The following is an 18,906-nucleotide window of genomic DNA, read 5'->3' on the forward strand; positions in this document are numbered from 1 at the left end:
TCCTCTGTTCTTTGGGCAGCCTGAAACTCCATCTGAAGGTTATGGGAAACCTGAAACAGTCTCTCTAGAACCTTTTCATAGTCGGTTCTCTATCTGATAAACAAGGTTTTGCTGTGAGTGCACAGCACCTGACTGCCACTGTCAGCTACTGCTTAAATGCGAAGGTAATAGGAAAACAGTAATGAATGTCACCTGCATCCCTGGCACAACTTTAGCAACTGGAATCAAGGAGAAAAAGACCAACATGACTTGCAGTTAGATAATTTGTTCATGTCAGTGATTTTATAAAGGACTGTCTCAAGCTCAACTTGTCTCTAAGTGTGGAGACTTTGTTTCATTTTTTTCTAACAAAAACTTAAGGCTAATTTTTCTCTATCTTCTTTTTATCCCAAATAACTATTTTTTTTTTCTTCCAACAAATAAATATTCCCTGTTGTTCCTAAGTAAATGAAGGGTGAGACTGACTAGGAACTTAGCTTTTTCATGTGGTCTCTCCTGAGATGCTAAGGTTTTAAATTTTAGCCAGGAAAAAGAGTGTTATTTATGACAAGAGACAAGGAACTTTTCAGTGAAACACTTCTCCAAGTGGGAAATACAGCTGTTTAGAAAGCTTTTAGAAGAGCAGAGAAGTTTCTGTAAAAAAAACCAGTTTCCTCCTTGCATGTGGCTGTAAATCGAGATACAGACTTGCCGTTTTAATGTTCTAAATATTTCACTGTTTCTCTAATGTTAGCTGCTGTTAACGGGACGTGTCATCTCAGCCAAGTGCAGCAGAGGCAGACAGCCTTGTTCTCCATGCTATGGAGAGGTTTTTCCAGAGTGCAGCCCCACTCGGATGCCTCTCTCCCACATGATCTTGATTAATGATGGCTTGCTTAGCAAGGGGTCATTCTTAGTGTCCTACCGCAAAGTGCAAGCTCAGTTCACCCCTGGTAACAGTGCTTTTTTTGGGGGTGTAATCGCTTGAGTCTGTTTTTCCATAGGGTTAGCCTGAGCGATGGCAGTGACAGCGACAGCAGTTCAGCTTCCTCACCACTACATCATGAGCCAGCACCACCTTTACTGAAAACCAACAACAACCAGGTAAAGTCAGGATTCATAAATGCAGTCATGGGGAGCTGATAATGACATTCTGATTACTTCAGTGCAGTTACTTGGTCTGTAAACTGACATAAGAGCTTTTTTTTCAGGAGAAGAAGTATTTGGTTTAGCAAATACCACAGACCAAAGTAATGTTTTCATTAGCATTTTAAGAAATGTATCTTTTCTGTATGAATTAGCTTCATAATGCAATGCAAACTGGCTTTACAGCATCAGTCGTACAAGTGATACAGGTTTGGGTTTGTATCAAGTGGTACACGTTTGCATTTGTATGAGCAGTAGACAAAATTTGCATCAATAGGCTCATTGGGCAATGAAGCTGGTGAAGGGCCTGCAGAATAAATCTTATGAGGAGCGATTGGAGGAGCTGGGACTGTTTAGTTTGAGGAAGAGGAGGCTGAGGGGAGACCTCATCACTCTCTACAACTACTTGAAAGGACGTTGTAGAGAGGTTGGTGCTGGTCTCTTCTCACAGGTAATTAGTGATAGAACAAGAGGGAATGGCTTCAAGCTGCAGCAGAGTAGGTTTAGGCTGGACATCAGGAAAAAATTCCTCACAAAAAGAGTGGTCAGACACTGGAATAGGCTGCCCAGGGAGGTGGTGGAGTCAACATCCCTGGATGTGTTTAAGACTCGTTTAGATGTGGTGTTGGGGGATATGGTGTAGGGGAGAACTTTGTAGAGTGGGGTTGATGGTTAGACTCGATGATCCCAAGGGTCTTTTCCAACCTAAATGATTCTGTGATTCTCAGGAGTTTATTCATTCGTCTTTTCCCCTCTCTCCTACCAGTGTTTATATCGAAGATACAATATTTTTTTACTTCACTAGGAGACGTAATAGTTTTTACTTCACTGTCAGGGTATTTGTTTCATATCCGAAAGAGCTAACATGGTTACTATTTTTGAGATTAGGAAAGTAGGGTAGTTCTGTCTTTCAGAGAAAAGAAATTAAATAACCTAGAGTTACAAAATACATCAGGAACAAATGAAAATTAGAGTTTGAGAGTTACCTCAACAGCTACCCCCAGTCACCAATAAAGTAAGGCTCTCTAAACATAAAAACTGATATTCTTTTAAAAAAAAATAATCATAATTTGTCACTTGTTTTAGGGAACCATAATTCACTCCCAGTGTCAGGACCACTTGGATCATACACAAAGCAGTCATGAAATTTACTGACTGGCAATAAATGGCTGCTTACAGTATTGTTGTAGTTAGAATAGCGTGTACCTGTATTAACAAAAGTTTTTGGTTTAGGTGGTGAGTTTTATGGATGCGTCTTTACTGTGTCTCTTAGGTTAACTGCTTCAATTATCTGGCAGAAATTATTTACTTGTCATTGTTTTTCTAATAAGATTTCCAGTACAAGCTTACTGGTAGTGCAAGGACAAAACATTATCCATGTCAGTTAAGTTCAAGTACACTGTGCAGAACAAAACTTAGGGAGTAGTTTTTGCACAGAGAGAGGAAGGAGATTCCATGCACAGAAGGCATTCTTCTCATCCACCAGAAACTCTGCAGGCTTTTCTAAGTTGATCTGTACAGGAGTGACAAGTTTTTAAGAGAGAGTCTTTTGGGGAAAAAAGCAAACTGTAATGATCAAGAATGTTGTGTTTATTGGAGACATAAACTCAAGAAAAATAAAACCACCTATCTGTGGTTTGTTGTTTAATGAAGACTTAACTACAGAGGCAATGTAATTGTTAAGTAATTTTAAGTCTCAATATCAGCAGCCCACTCAGTCACATCTTTCATGTTCCTTTCCCCTTTGGTCATCTAACAGGCGGCCTCCATGCTCATTTAGACACTCCAAACAATAGCAGTGTGCCAGCTAAAATTGAATGTCACATACCTTCTTCCATTTTTGTAATTGAGATGAATTTTATAATTGAGCTGAAAATCAGAAATTTAAGAAAGCATTATAAGAAATCAAATTGAACAGACCGTAACCACATTTGAAGTCCTTGCTTGGTAGCATAGTGCTGCTTGCCAGGATGATGATTTTGACTGATGAAATCAGGCTTGTGTTGACTAAGTCCATTCATAGAACTAAAGAGCTAAGACAGAGTTAATATTTCTGTAAGCTTCTCAGATGTGATTAGTGCTGTGTGTCATCTAAACAAGAGTGCTTAAGATGTGAGCATGGTAAGGAATCAGCTTTTTCAATTATACTGTGCCCTTTCTAAGGTTCTATTTGAAACCAAGAATTTTCTTCCTTTAAAAACAAGGAAAGCATCTAAAAGGTATTGGATCCACGCCTAGAGGTATGTTTTTTGTTTTGTTTTTTTTTTTCAAAACAAGAGTTTTTCTTCCACTGGCCTACACAGCAGTAACCCCAGGGGATGCTGAATCAAAGAACTGGGATTTTTCTTTGGAAAAGTATGTTTTGCTTTCTGGCCGTGCATCACTCCTGGCTAAGTAAATCTCCCATCATCTGTGATCATTTATTTTTCTTCGAGGTTTTTCAGAAGAACTGATCATATTCCAGGTTGGGAATGACATGGTGATTTATTTTTTATTTTTTTTAACTCTACTTTTAGCTTCAAAAAAATGTGTGTTGTGTGTGGAAAAAATCGGAAGACCAGTAAACAGTTCTGTTTCCCCAAAATATTCCAATATTCCTCATTTTAGTACTAAAATTTTCATATTAAGCATGGTATTCTGCTACTTGTTGACATGCTGCTGCTCTTGGCTGTGATTCAGTACTGGATGAAGCATTCTTGGTTTGTCTGTGGTAGTAAATGGCTTTGTATGGCACTGAAGGAAGGGTTCCATAAAGTGCAAGAGAAATTACAGTCAAACTTTTTTTTTAGTTACAACTGATTCATTCATTTCAAAGATTATGTTTCAAAATCTCTATTGTAGCAGAAAAGAGACAGCGTTGGGGAAAAAAAAAACAAACAGGAAAAATATACTGATCATGTTACATTTCAAAGGCAATGAAGAGTACCTCAGCATCATTTTGTATCTGCAGAATCAAACCCCTTACCCTATCGGCATGCAAAAGATACAAAAAAGTGTTGACGAGGCTTTAAATGACATTAAGTGAATTCTATTAAGGATTAATAATAACAATATCACCTCATTCCAACAACTCAGCATTTTCTGCTGTAAGCTGCTTTTTTCTGAAAAATATGAATTAATAAATGAAAAGCTCAGTTTTGAGTTTTGATCACATTTTCTCCAGATGTTATATTCTTTGTGTTATTAACTGATAGCAGAATTTTTTATATGTAATTGTGTCCAATAATGCATTTAATTTTCACAGGATTTTCTTTCTTTTCCAGATTTTAGAAGTGAAAAGTCCAATAAAGCAAAACAAATCTGATAAACAAATGAAGAATGGAGATTGTGATAAGGTAAATGAGAATGAGGTAACAGTAAACTAGTCCAGAATGTGATATTAATGGATTTACTAAACACCAACCTTAGCTACAGAATGAAAATCTGAGTAGTTAGTACATCTTGGCTTTGGGTTTCCTTAGGTGCAGATCTGTCTCTTTTTTTTTTTTCCCCCTGTAATTCTTTCTTCTTATGTCCTATTTTGAAAGTGTTTTCCTTCTCTGCAATACATGTCATTTGGCAAATGTCAGCAGTTGGGAATCTGACATCTATTATTTATTTTATCTACTCTCCACCATGAGTTTGCATTGTGCTTCAGAGATGAAGTGGTAATTTTTGAAGAGGAGAATTCACAGCTGTATTCCTAGCCAATCAGTCAATCAAAAAAAACCAATTACATATTTTCCCGAATCCTTTCTGAGGTCTGTGTGTTAGGAAGTGGCAGTGTGATTTAGGATGTTAACTAGAATGATATGAACCAACAGTGACCATTTAACACTGAGAAAGACATTCTTGTTTAAAATCATGTCAGCTGGCTACGGGTAAGAAGTCTAAGTCATTGTGTGAGTGAGCATAGACCAATTTCCCAGTGTGGACAAGTTTCTCTGAAGGTTCATATTTTACAGGTATTAGTGTAAACTTTATGATAATGTGAGTCAGGAGACCAAAGTTTCAGTATATGTTGCTAGATTTTCAGTGGCCTGATCCATATGCTTTTTGGTTTCTTATGCTGGGTGCTGTATTTCTCTCTGCTCAAAAGAAAAAAAGGTTTCTGATGGCTCAGGCTGAAGGAGAGAGTTGTTAATTGGGTGGAGAGGTGGGACAAGTTTGACATCCCAGGAAGGAGGACAGTGGAATTTACCATTGGATTAACCTTGCTTGATCTTTCTTCCCTTATCTCCTTGTTGACACAGAAAATTAATTATGGAGCTTTAGGGAAAAAGAGGGATTTGATTGTGAGCCTTTGTGTTTGGGCCTTATGTGAAAAGGTGGGAGATTTTTTTAGAAAAAATACTTTTTGCCACAGTTCAGATATAGAGATTATCTTCTACAACAAATGACCACCTAATAAGATTTTCATTGTCATGAACTATCTAAAAAAACCCACAAAAACATGTATTTGGGTTGTATTAAGCTAGAGAAAGCCAAACTACTAAATGAGAAAATTTAGCTCAAAGAAGATTTAAAAAAAATTTTCATTTGTACTGTTTTTGAAGACATCTGAAGTTTTTGAAATACATAGCTATGACTTAATTAACAAGTTGTTTATGGGGGGGATTTGTTTCTAGGCATATCTCGATGAACTAGTAGAGCTCCACAGAAGATTAATGACATTGAGAGAGAGACATGTACTGCAGCAGGTGAGGAGCACTCTCATGCAATATCACAGCGTGCTCATTGAAATTGTGAAGTTACATCTATTTTTTCCCCTTCATCTAAAACTCTATAATCAAGTTTAGTAGCTTTCAAGCCTATAGAATCCATATACAGCCCATTGCCACTTTCAGTGCAGCTTAGGGAATTCTTACACATACTTTAAATTGTGTTGTCACACTAAATGACAAATATAAAAAATTGCCTTTCTGAGCTGAATTTCTTACCAATTCAGTGTTGTTTCTCAATGTACTGTATCAATAACTATGAAAACAGGATGGGAGAATGGAAACAGCTGTGCACTATGACTTGGTACAAATCTTGTTGCGTTTTCCTGAAAATGACCGACATTTTCTCTGAAACAATTAAAGGTGTTTTCTATGGCAAACAGAAAACATGGAATTCAAAGCATAGCTCACTTTGGGCAAAACCACAATCTATTCATTGAGTCTTCTGAAGTCATGCGAGGAGTAAAATATGAAAATGCACAAACCACGAATGCTCCAAATTTATTGAAAGGTTATGCAATAGTAAGAACAAAGAATAACATTCTTTGTTTTGGGTGGCATTGTCAGGTACTATTGAATTACAAATTGTGAAGCGTTGTTAACAAAGCAGATGTAATTGTAGCACAGATGGTTTTATTATGTTTAGTGCAATTATGTGCCAGTTGTGGACATGTTGTGAAGAGGGAAATTTTTACCACTTCTGCATGATTGCAATCACTCATTAAATTTCTGAACACTTGGATAGTTGTGTTAAGAATATTTTGTAAGCCCCAACATTAACCTGTTTGTTAGTTCAGGCTCAATATTGTGAGTAAAGATGAGAAAACAATAGAGTCGTCAGTCAAAAGGAAGACTTTCATTAAGGATATTCTTAGTTAAAGAGGAATTCTGATAGCTTTGTCAGATTTCATGAGTTATGATACACAATGATGCATATTAACTATACTTCATATTTAAGATACTGATGTTTCCCAAGTTCCCTTTTGTCTACAAAGGGAACCAAAGCACACTTTCAGAATTGTGGCAAGGGCAAATTTCTGTATATACTTGGCAATTACTGTGCAGGATGCAAAAAAGGTAGGAATTGCAACACCCTTTCCACTTTACATTATTCATTAATTCTTAGCGAGGTCACATGAACAGCTGGAGTCCATGGAGCTCCACTTGGGCATAGATGAAGACCCAACTGAGAGCTTATGGGTCAAGATTAAAGGGAACACAGGGGCAGGGGACATTATGGTAGGGGTCTGCTACAGGCCACCTGACCAGGACGAGAGAGCAGATGAGGCCCTCCATAGACAGATAGGAGCAGCATTGCGTTCACAGACCCTGGTCATCATGGGGGACTTCAACCACCCTGATATCTGTTGGAAGGACAACCCAGCAGGGCACAAGAAATCCAGGAAGTTCTTGGAGTGTGTCGATGACAACTTTCTTCTTCAAATGGTACAGGAGCCAACAAGGAGAGGAACTATGCTGGACCTTGGCCTAACCAACAAGGAGGGCTGGTGGCGAGTGTCAGGCTCAAGGGTAGCCTTGGCTGCAGTGATCATGAAATGGTTGAATTCAAGATCCTTCGAGCAGCGAGGAGAGCGCGCAGCAAGCTCGCTACCCCGGACATCAAGAGAGCAGAGTTTGGCCTCTTGAGGGACCTGCTTGGCAGGATAACATGGGAAAAAGTACATTCCAAGAATGAAGAAGTCAGGCAAAAATGCCAGGAGGCCTGTGTGGATTAACAAAGAGCTCCTGGACAAGCTCAAAAGCAAAAAGGAGGCCTACAGAAGGTGGAAGCAAGGGCAGGTTGACTGGGTGGAATACAGAGAAACTGTCCGAGTGACCAGGAACCAGATTAGGCAAACTAAAGCCCAGATAGAATTAAATCTGGCTAGGGGCATCAAAGATAACAAAAACTTCAATAAGCACATCAAGGGTAAAGGCAAGACTAGGGAAGATGTGGGCCCTCTCAGGAAGGAGAAAGGAGACCTGGTCACCCAGGATATGGAGAAGGTTGAGGTGCTGAATGACTTTTTCACCTCGGCCTTCACTGGCAAGGGCTCCAACCACACCACCCAAGTTGCAGAATGCAAAGGCAGGGTCTATGAGAATGAAGAACCGCCCATTGTAGGAGAAGACAAGGTTCGGGACCATCTGAGGAACTTGAAGGTACGCAAGTCCATGGGACCAGATGAAATCCATCAATGGGTCCTGAAGGAGCTGGCAGATGAAGTCCCCAAGCCGCTTTCCATTATATTTGGAAAGTCGTGGCAGTCTGGTGAAGTTCCCGCTGATTGGAAAAGGGGAAACATAATCCCCATTTTCAAAAAAGGAAAAAAGGAAGACCCAGGGAACTGCAGACCAGTCAGACTCACCTCTGTGCCTGGCAAGATCATGGAGCAGATCCTCCTAGAAACTCTGCTAAGGCACATGGAAAATAAGGAGGTGATTGGTGATAGCCACCATGGCTTCACCAAAGGCAAATTGTGCTTGACAAATCTGGTGGCCTTCTATGATGTTGCCACAGCATTGGTAGATAAGGGGGGAGCAACCGACGTCATCTACCTGCACTTATGCAAAGCGTTTGACACTGTCCTGCCTGACATCCTGGTCTCTAAATTGGAAAAGCATGGATTTGATGGATGGACCGCTCGGTGGATAAGGAACTAGCTAGATGGCCGCACTCAAAGGGTTGCAGTCAATGGCTCAATGTCCACATGGAAACTGGTGACGAGTGGCATTCCTCAGGGGTCAGTACTGGGACCATGCTGTTTAACATCTTTGTCGGTGACATGGACAGTGGGATTGAGTGCACCCTCAGCAAGTTTGCCAACGACACCAAGCTGTGTGGCGTGGTTGACACGCTGGAGGGAAGGGATGCCATCCAGAGGGACCTTGACAGGCTTGAGACGTGGGTCTGTCCGAACGTCATGAAGTTCAACCAGGCCAAGTGCAAGGTGCTGCACCTGGGTCATGGCAATCCCAGGCACAAACACAGATTGGGCGGAGAATGGCTTGAGAGCAGCCCTGAGGAGAAGGACTTGGCGGTGCTGGTGGATGAGAAGCTCAACATGAGCAGGCAATGCGTGCTTGCAGCCCAGAAAGCCAACCGCATCCTGGGCCACATCAAAAGAAGTGTGGCCAGCAGGTCGAGGGAGGTGATTTTGGCCCTCTACTCTGCTCTCCTGAGACCCCACCTGGAGTACTGTGTCCAGCTCTGGAGCCCTCAGCACAAGAAGCACATGGACCTGTTGGAACGGGTCCAGTGGAGGGCCACGAAGATGATCAGTGGGCTGCAGCACCTCTCCTATGAGGACAGGCTGAGAGAGTTGGGGTTGTTCAGCCTGGAAAAGAGGAGGCTCTGGGGAGACCTTATAGCAGCCTTCCAGTACCTGAAGGGGGCCTACAGGAAGGATGGGGAGGCACTCTGGATCAGGGAGTGTAATGATAGGACACGGGGTAACAGTTTTAAACTGAAAGTGGGGAGATTTAGATTAGGTATTAGGAAGAAATTCTTTACTGTGAGGGTGGTGAGGCACTGGAACAGGTTGCCCAGGGTAGTTGTGGAGCCCCATCCCTGGAAGTGTTCAAGGCCAGGCTGGATGAGGCTTTGAGAAGCCTGGTCTAGTGGGAGGTGTCCCTGCCCATGGCAGGGGGGTTGGAACTAGGTGATCTTTTACGGTCCCTTCCAACCTGAACCATTCTGTGATTCTGTGTCAATAAAAAGTGAATCTGAAAAAGCTACTGTACTGTAAATTCATGCCCTGGTTTTGCTTCCTGAGCACTTAATTTCCCAGTTGTCCAAGGCAAAGCTTTTGAATGGTTTCACTTCTGGTAAACCTCTGTAGCCAGTATTTTGCAGTTACCACCCTCACGGGAAAAAATGTTTCTTGTTTATTTTCATCTCTTGCTCTGCAGAAAAGGTTTTCAAGCAGATTTTTATTCTCTTTTCCAAAACTTCCCATGAAGCCATCTAAGCCCTACGCTCTGCAGGCTGTCGATACAGCCTCAGTGAAGGCTGGATTTATGGACGGATGGTGCAGGGTAGGAGAGTGGTGCACTTCTGTACTGGCAGCTGGTAACTGCGTAATACTGGCTACAGAGGTCTACCAGAGTTCAATGGAAGAGCCACACTACTTTAACAGTCGTCTGTTAGCCAGTCTGCACTAGCAAATGGTCTCTGCTGTTATAAAACAAATAATGCAGTTTGGATTTAAAGCCTTTAATCCCTTAATGTTCTGTAGTTCATTAGTTCATATGGTTTTATCAGTTTACGGAAATACGTTCACAATATTGAATGCATAAGTTGCAGAGAATCAGGCTTCTCTGCATTACAAATAAACTTTCATCCCATCTTAAATGTCCTTACTGCTTTGCAGCTATGTAATTAATGTGAAATATTTCACAGTAAGCACAGAAATAAAAAGAGTACTGAGCTGAGAAAGTTTTTAGGAATGAATGGGAAACTTTTGGACCAGGAAATATAAGTATATAGAGACTATAGGAAGTACAAGGGTCAGGAGAGCAAGGGATAAAACTGCAGAGGGCAAAAATATGCAACAGAAAACTGTGAATACCTGCAAGAGGTTTTAAAGATGGTGGCAGCGTTGAAGTGGAATGGTGGTGGAGTTCTGTGTTCCTGAGTGGCAGTTGTCATCTCTTTAGTTTATGTTGGGGCAGGTAATAGTCTCTTGCATGTGTCAAAGTCTGCTGCCCACAGACTTCTAGGGAATTTTTAGAGAAGGGACTTGGATGAGAAGAATGAAGGCATTTGGTCATTCAAAAGCGCTGGCTTTTGAAACTTCTGCTGAGGAATGTTTAAAGGAGAAGAGAGGTTTTTGCAGTCTCAATTATTACCAAGTCCATAGCCATGACAGCAAATGAGAAATGAGAAAAATATATCTGTTGGAGAAGGTGGCTCTTTCCCAAGAGAGGCATTTCTCTTTGAGAGACTTTGTTAAAGGAAGATGAAATAAATCCACAAGAAAGAGGGAGGAGGCAGGAGAGATGTTATACTGAACTGCAAGTGCCCAGATGTGTAGCTAAGTAATCCTAATGTAAAATGATACTTATATAAGAATTGCCCAAGAGGGAGAAGGCAGGTGTAAAAGAACATTTGACCAAGAAATTAGTCCTGAGGAATATTTATGTGAATATTCAACCGTGGCTGAACAGAAATTGGCCTGAAATTACATTTTAGAAAGAAATATCTTTCCCACTTCTCTCACTGTAAAGAAAAGGTTTAGGATTTACAGTGATTAGGCTTTTTTTCTTTTTTTTAAACTCTGTTTTGTAGTGAAATAGTAGGGATAACCAAATGTGCAATTAGGTGTTAATATGGCATGTCCCATATATTCAAATATGGCTGGCTAAAGCTGGGTGCATAACGCTGCATTTTCAGTGCAGATGATGTTAGCATGACCCCATGAAAGTCAAAGTCTTCTGGTAAGACTTTGCCTCTGATTTTCAAATCTCCTTGAAGATTCTCCTTAAAGAAATCTCCTTAAAGCCAGTGCGCTAGACAGCACAGGCATAAGGAAGAAATTGAGAGTGTGCAGCACCGCTGAAAATTACGTTGCTCATGTCCACAAGGTGCTTAACTTCAGATGGCAGCTATCTTCTGAGAATTTTCTTCAAGGGGCAGCTTGCAGGTCTGGAAACTATCAAATGGCTTAAAGCCCTCCATAAATTGAAAAATGACTATGTCATTAGTTGCACTTTGGCTTCCTTAAACACACATACACATTTGCTTGTTTAAAGGCAGATAAATAGTTGTACTATGATGGATAATGATGAAACTGGGCTGGAGAGGCATTATGTAAACAGAGATGTACATTACAGCAGAAAAGCAAAGTGTACTACAGCAGAAACGAATGGGATATTTTTGTTCTTTGCAGCCTGAGCTGTCAGAATAAAACATTTTAATGCTGTATTTTTAATATTATAACTGTCAGACTTCCTGGCAACTAATCTCAAACTTTTACTCTTTTTCAAGTATATCTGAATAGCATAAGGGTGCATATGCTAATACTGCAAGTTATTAATTCCTCATTGACTGGCACACAGGCAGGTGTTTTTCATTGATCTGTCTGAGTTTATCTCGATAGATTTTTTGTACATCCATTAAAATTTTTCGGGTTCATTTCAGTCTGATTTACCAGGTGCCCTGACATCGTGGCTGTATTTCTTGAGGGCTGGATGATAGATATGTTTAAAATGTTTATATTTCTCTTGGTCTAGAGCTTAAAAGCCCAAAGCAGAACTTGATCAATAAAAGTACTTACCAATTTTTAAAAATATACAGTGTCGTTTAAAAATGTTTTAACACTTTTATGTAATCCTTGTTTCTAAAATCACATATATTCCGTAACACAAGGAAGTGTTAGACAGAATTGTTCAGCGTAGCTACATCCTCCTGGCCTTGGCTTCTGTAAACTACTTGTGCAGCCATTTATTTATCACACACATGGACACTTGGAGACCAAACCTGACATTAAATTCCTAACTTTACAAGAGGAGGCTTGATTGACTCCTTCACTTCTCTTTTAAATGAAGCTCAAGAAAGTGCTAAAAATGAGTATGACAAATAACACATATCAAAGTTTTGTTCTGGTAACAATCAGTTTTGCCCCATTTGATTATTTTTTTCTCCTCCCGTGTTAACTGCAGAACAGTAGGTAATGGAAAAAGTGTTAAAAGAATCTGTGAATCAACAAGTGGACAAATGAAGTTTGTGATTTTAGACTAAAAATTCCCATATGGAAAAAGAATTAAAGCAAATTTAAATGAAGTGTTAATAAAAGCAGGATTGTTCCTAAGTACTTTCAGAATTTTGGACAACTGCAAACCAAATTAAACAGATTTTACTTTAGTTTTTTTCCAACCTGGAAAATGGGAGGTGATTGGAAAGGGGGATTTTTACTGTAACAGGCATTTTCCTCTTACTATTTTATCTTGCTTCCATTCTGTTTAATCCACTCTGGGCTGTGTCAGGCCATGCCTGACAATACACATGAAGTTATTTCATGTATCGTCAACATAGTCTTTTCGTCTGTGGTCTGTGGAGAAAAAAAACTATCTGCTTACGTAATGAAATGGGGAGTGGAAAATTACAAAATATTTTGTTTAAATTCATTTTTTTTTTCAAGTTGGTGTATTCCTACCAGATTTGTGACATTAAGGTATGCTTTCTAAGACCATATCTGCATAGATCTGTATCTTCTCCAGCTGTGGAAAACGAATTAACAGTCAGAGTAATAAAGCAAGGAATATCTAGCAGCAGCGTTTCAGTGGAGGTGTATGTGGAAGCCCTAGAAATAAATGGATTTCAAACTGAGAAGTGCAAACAGGACATTGAGCCTAGCCTGAGTGCCGCAGAAGGACCGAACAGAAGAGCGATGTTGTGTCAGTCCACGACACTACCCTTCAGTAGTGTCCCGCTTCTGGATGGGGTGCCTTTCTCTTTGCTCCCTTGGGATGTCTGTATCTTGGAGTGAAACAGCACAGGAGAGATTCATAGCCATACTGTGTTGACACTGACAAATAACGCTTTGGCTTTCCGAGATGCTGGAAGGGTTTTTTTAGGTAGGTGCACTTCCTAGAACTTAACATATCTGCGGTAAGTGGTTACAGCATTTCACTGTTGAGTATGACCACTCTTTAAAGATGTAGACTACAGTTCAGAGACTAAAAATACCAAAACTGCAGAAAGGCACAAGTTAGATGTGTACTGTTGATTTCACAGAATCACAGAATGATTGCGGTTGGAAGGGACCTCTGGGTCATCTGGTCCAACCCTCCCCATGCTCAAGCAGGGACATGTAGTGCCAGTTGCCCAGGACCATGTCCAGATGGCTTTTAAGTATCGCCAAGAATAGAGACCCCTGGGCAACCTGTGCCAGTGCTTGGTCACCCTCACAGGAAAGAAGTGTTCAGAGGGAGCCTCCTGTGTTTCCATTCCTGCCCATTGCCTCTTGTCACGAGGCACAACTGGAATGAGCCTGGCACCATCTTCTTTACACCCCAGTGTACACACTGATGAGACTCCCCCTGAGTCTGCTTTTCTCCAGGATGAACAGGCCCATCTCTCTCAGCCTTTCTTCGTAGGAGAGATGTTTTAGTCCCTGTTCTTGTCAGGAACTCCTGACAGCTCTTATGCTTCCTGTTTGACTGAAATCCATGATTATATATTAAATAGTCACCAGAAGAAGTGATCTTATGCCACTGGTAGGAGTCTTTCATGGCTGATTTTGTTTAAAAAAATATTGATTTAAGTCTGTTACTCAAGAAGTAACTGCTAGTATGTGAACTAACAGTTGCTGTGAGAGCTCTTGAATACGTTTTTTTGTTTGCTATGGACTACATTCTATAAGGATTTATTTATTTCCCTTGCTTGCAGAAAGGCTTATGGCAGTTATTTCTGAAGTAACCTGCTTAGTAGCTATGCATACAGTAATATTCCAGCCAGAGATCTACTTGGGTTTTTGTATTTGTGTGGGCTTGAAGAGGGTGGAGTGGGGGATGTTGCTCTATGGTTTGTGTGGTTTTTTTAAAGACTGATTAGAAAATATGCAGATTTTCTTTTAACATTTGAAAAATATATCCTCAATAGTTCAACGGTAATGTTTGCTGGAACAGCAGATCAGTAGGCTGGCGTTGTGGTTGATGATGATCTAAAGAAAACCTGAGATACTGCAGTCTGGGCTGTAGTTTGTGTCAGAAAGGGAGTGAGTGACGAGGATAACTGTTTAACCTGCAAGCACTGTGGCAATTGGGCTTGTTTATGCCTTTCATGTGATACTTAGTGCCATGTTAGTACATTCAGTGGCCATGTAAAACTGCTGAAATTTTCAACTGCATCTTCTCTTTCCTTTCAGATAGTAAATCTTATAGAAGAAACTGGACACTTTCATATCACAAATACAACGTTTGACTTTGATCTTTGCTCACTGGACAAAACCACAGTCCGTAAACTACAGAGTTATCTGGAAACATCTGGAACCTCTTGAGGATTCAGCGTCTGCCTGTATCAAAAACTGTTCTTTAAATGAAACATTCAGAATGATGCAACCAACATGAGGGGGAGGGGATAAAACAAGCCTCCTCAGCTTTATTTTTCCTTAAAGCCAGTCATCATCTCTTGATAAGGGAGAGGAAAAGTGACAAGACTCAGAGGACCACTCTTCTCAAGAAGAAAATGCTCTGGAAGTTTGCCTGGATAGCCTTGAAAAACCAACACACAAAAAAACAAACAAAAAAAACTTGGTCTTAATGAATGTGTACGGTATCATGTATCTCTCTCTGTGGTATTCCAGTCCACAAGATGAATGCATGTTCAACACACTGCCTTACTACATAACTGATCTATTTATTATTGCATACATGTATTCTAAAGTCAACGAGCCATTGAACGACACTACCAGATGTTGCAAGTAGTGGGGTCCCATCTGTGCTCTTTTGATGCAGTACTATCACAAGCCTAGTAACCTTATTCATCTTAAAATGCCATTTCTTGCTATCTTTCTCTAGTCACTTGAAACACCACTTTGTTCTAACACTTCCACGGTTCCAGGAAACAAGATACAAAGTTGGGGACTAAAGAGTGGTCCTATATTTTGTTTCCCATCTGCCACAGTGGGTTAGACCACAGCAGGTTGGACCGCAGGTCCTTGGCTCTGTCCATGTATTGATCTTGACCATGGTAGAAAATGCACCAAACAGGATCATATGACTTGCTGTCTAGCCTTAGTGAAAAAAACAGTAGGACTTTTAACAAAAATGTTATGTATACTGTCCTGAATCCAGCATTTTTTGCAGTCTACATTCTTGTGTCTGTTTTAATGTTATAAAACTAAATATATATGAGTGAAGATGTTCTGCAGGATCATCATAAAAGAGGGGATTCTGGTCCTGTCTGCTAAAGAAATGTTGTAGAAAATTCTTAATTTGGAGCTATTTATTACTACGACTTTCAACTTCTGCTGCCAGTGTGTGACTCACTTTTACCATGAAACTATTTGCTTAACATTTTTGTTTGTTCATATAGTATATGGTCTGCTTAGTTTATTTTGGGGATTTGTTTCTGGTTTTGTTATTGTTTGTTTCTACAACTGCTAAATTAAAACCTTCTATTTGAAAACAAGAAAATCTGGTTTTATACAGTTACATGTTGGAATAAATACATATATATGTGTGTGTATATACACATATACACACACCTGTGTATGTGTGTATATACATACACACACATGCATATATGCTTTTCACACTTTCCAGATTTTGTTCAATCTGTTCAATAACCTGTTTGTTTTTCCAGAAGGATTTCTTGTCTATAAAAATGAGTATTCTTTCATACCATCCATTATTCCTTAAAATCAGGATTCTTGTTTGTGCATGATCAAATGAGAGGATGTGTACTCAGTTTCACATCGATGCTCTGTGCTTTCATATTGCTGCTGGTTATCACCCTTCCATTACAAGTTCAAATCCCTCAATGAAAAGAGAAAAGAATTTAAAAAAAAAAAAATACTTCTGGATGCAAAGGTTTATTCAGGTTCACCAGCCTTAAAAATGTATCTTGTTTCTGGAGAGGCCAGTGTGTCATGTGTATGCTTATATGCCATGTGTAGTCTATATGTGTAGAGCTGAACAGTAGTATCTGTATGACTTACTGTTTCATGCGCACAGTTTGTGCAGCACTGTAAAACTAAATTCCTATTGGGGTTATTTCTTATTCAGATGGTAAATTTAATACTGTTTCTTTAAGTCCAAAGAAAATTTTACACTTTACTCTTTTTGAGAGGGTGGGATATGGATTGGGTTGGGGGGCTTTTTTCTTATTTAAAATGTAGTTTGACCACACTCCACAGGAAGTCCTCAGGCTTCCCAAGAACAAGTGTACTTTTTCAGTAATGTTATGACTCTTATTGACGATTGGCACGAAGCATACTTGAAGTGTTATGTTGTTCTTTTAAGTCCATGTCTTAATGTGCAATTGGGGAGGAAGCGGGGAGTGGAGTGTAATTTTGAAGTTACTTTTGACATAAGGCAGGTGATGGTGGGGAGGGGTGCATGTGAAGGGGATAAAATTCAATTTTTATTGATTATTTTATATGAAAATGTTTGGAACTGTAAAACAACCTTAAAAACCTTTGGTCTACTATTGTGTGTTCAACTTCCTATCTTTTAGTTGTACCTGGTACATATGGGATTTTACCCATTTTAACGTTTTTGACTAAATCTTGTGGTAAAAACTCCTTGAGTTCCAGGAGGGGAAGAATCCTACGATACTCCTAGTTTGAATATTGCACTGTTTTGTTAGAAAGGGTGAAATGAATCGTTTTACCCTTGAAATACTAGGTAAGCTTTATTGTACACTGAGAACAGGGGTTGAAGAAAACAGCAAATAGGAGAATAGGCATAAAAGAGAGATGACAGCAATTCCAGTATCAAGTTACTGCTGAATTTCATGCAAATTATGGATTATCCTTAAACTCTTAAACTTTCTAATTCTGTGGGAGAGGGAAGAAGATAAACTGAAGTTGTGTGTGTACATCTGACGTTTTCCACAAAATTCTCATAGAATAAGAATTACAAAGTGTTGATCTAAATTTAAAGAAAAAATAGCTGTTTTTGTCTAATTTTGTATGTGGAAACAAAATAAATCCTTGTTCAATTAATTTCAGGCATTCATATTTCTCTTAAAGAAAAAATAAAAAGATACCCTTCCAAGTCTTTAACATATACGAGCATTTATCTTTGGGATGGGTTAAAGTGTTTTGGCAATAAATGTTTTGGAGTTTTACTTAACATCAGGTGGTTCAAAGTTACGTGTGAGAATTTGGATTAATTCATTGAGGTGACCGGACAGAGGTTAGCAATAAGTTGCAATGTCTAAAACATAATTTTCAGCTTCAGTGAATCACTGTTATTAGAACAGTAGTTGTATCTAATAGTAAGGACAGGTTTTGTCTCACCACTTTCACCTCAGAAAGTTGATGTCTAATTGGGTAGAAAAGTTTTAATATCTTCTTAAAAGTTCTAATCCACTGAGAAGCTTTACAGAAGTTTCAGTATCGTCTAGATTTGAAGGCTATTTTAGTCCACGCTGAAGAGAAAGAGCAACAAAGGAGGTGGGGCCATACACTGAAGTGAGGAGAGTCTTCCATGGCAAAACAAATCCCATGCTTAGTCTTCAGCCTTTGGATCATAAGAGATGGTTGATCATTTCTCTCTCTCTTCTTTTCATTGGTTGGGTGTTTTTAGGTTAAGTCTGTTCTTTCAGAAGCGGAGTACACACACTACAGTGCATTTGGAGAGCCCCAGTGTATATTAGTTTCTTCTAGTCTGGGGGAAGGAAATCAAAAGTTGTTGGGTTTTGCCTGACTTGTTCTCCTCCTTTCCCATTCTCACAGTGAAATAAAGGATATTCACAATCTGGTTTGGGTCCTTGGTCCTTACTTGGTAAGTATAATCTTGTTTTCTTAGGAGCTGTACTAGTGTTTTGGGCTCTCTTGAACAACCTGTTGATTTCAAGCCCCATTACTTAGTTTGCAATAGGAACGGGAAAGCTGTAGGAACGGTCTTAAGAGAAATCTGTGGTTGCATGCATTATCTTACTCCAGACGTGCTGTGCTGTTAGGATGTTTAATTTGCTTCATGCGGTCTTCATTCATGCACATCATGTCCTGTCTTTTACTACTTGCAGTTTAACTGCAAACAGTGTATCTTTTAGAAAATTCTTGTTTCAGTCTATAGAGGGACTTGTTATTTTTGTGTTTGCTCATTGGTCCATTGATTTGCACAGTTGGCTGCAGTGCAATGCACTGAAATTGAGACTCGTAGTGAAAATTAATGTCTTTCAGCCATAACAGGAGCTAGCAGGAATTGCAAAAATAAGCAAAGCAAAACTGTTTAAAAAGTTTAAACTTTTTAGAGTTTAAAAAGTGCAGGCATGTGTTTTCATAAGCCACAACAGTTTTCTTAACTGTGAAGCAGTATATAGTAGAATGTAGTGTACACCAGGAAGCTATTCTGTATACTGTACCAAGAAGCTTTACTGTTGGGCATTAAAAGGCTTACAAACAGG

At 39.5% G+C, this 18,906-nt stretch overlaps 1 protein-coding gene across 2 annotated transcripts in view; it reads left to right on the forward strand.

The window, feature by feature from the left end:
• The window catches only part of MLLT3 (MLLT3 super elongation complex subunit), a 139,459-nt gene extending 120,782 nt beyond the window's left edge, over positions 1-18,677 (forward strand). Inside the window, exons 9-12 of one of the 2 annotated variants that reach the window (XM_054185856.1) lie at positions 984-1,083; positions 4,389-4,460; positions 5,733-5,804; positions 14,696-18,677. In XM_054185856.1, coding sequence (XP_054041831.1) covers positions 984-1,083; positions 4,389-4,460; positions 5,733-5,804; positions 14,696-14,827 — 376 coding nt within the window. In that variant the 3' untranslated portion in view covers positions 14,828-18,677. The remainder of the gene's footprint in view (positions 1-983; positions 1,084-4,388; positions 4,461-5,732; positions 5,805-14,695) is intronic. The other variant, XM_054185857.1, reaches the window with a different exon arrangement.
• Positions 18,678-18,906: the final 229 nt, after the last annotated feature.

This window comes from Rissa tridactyla, chromosome Z, assembly GCF_028500815.1.
Source record: "Rissa tridactyla isolate bRisTri1 chromosome Z, bRisTri1.patW.cur.20221130, whole genome shotgun sequence".
In the NCBI taxonomy this organism is placed as follows: domain Eukaryota; kingdom Metazoa; phylum Chordata; class Aves; order Charadriiformes; family Laridae; genus Rissa; species Rissa tridactyla.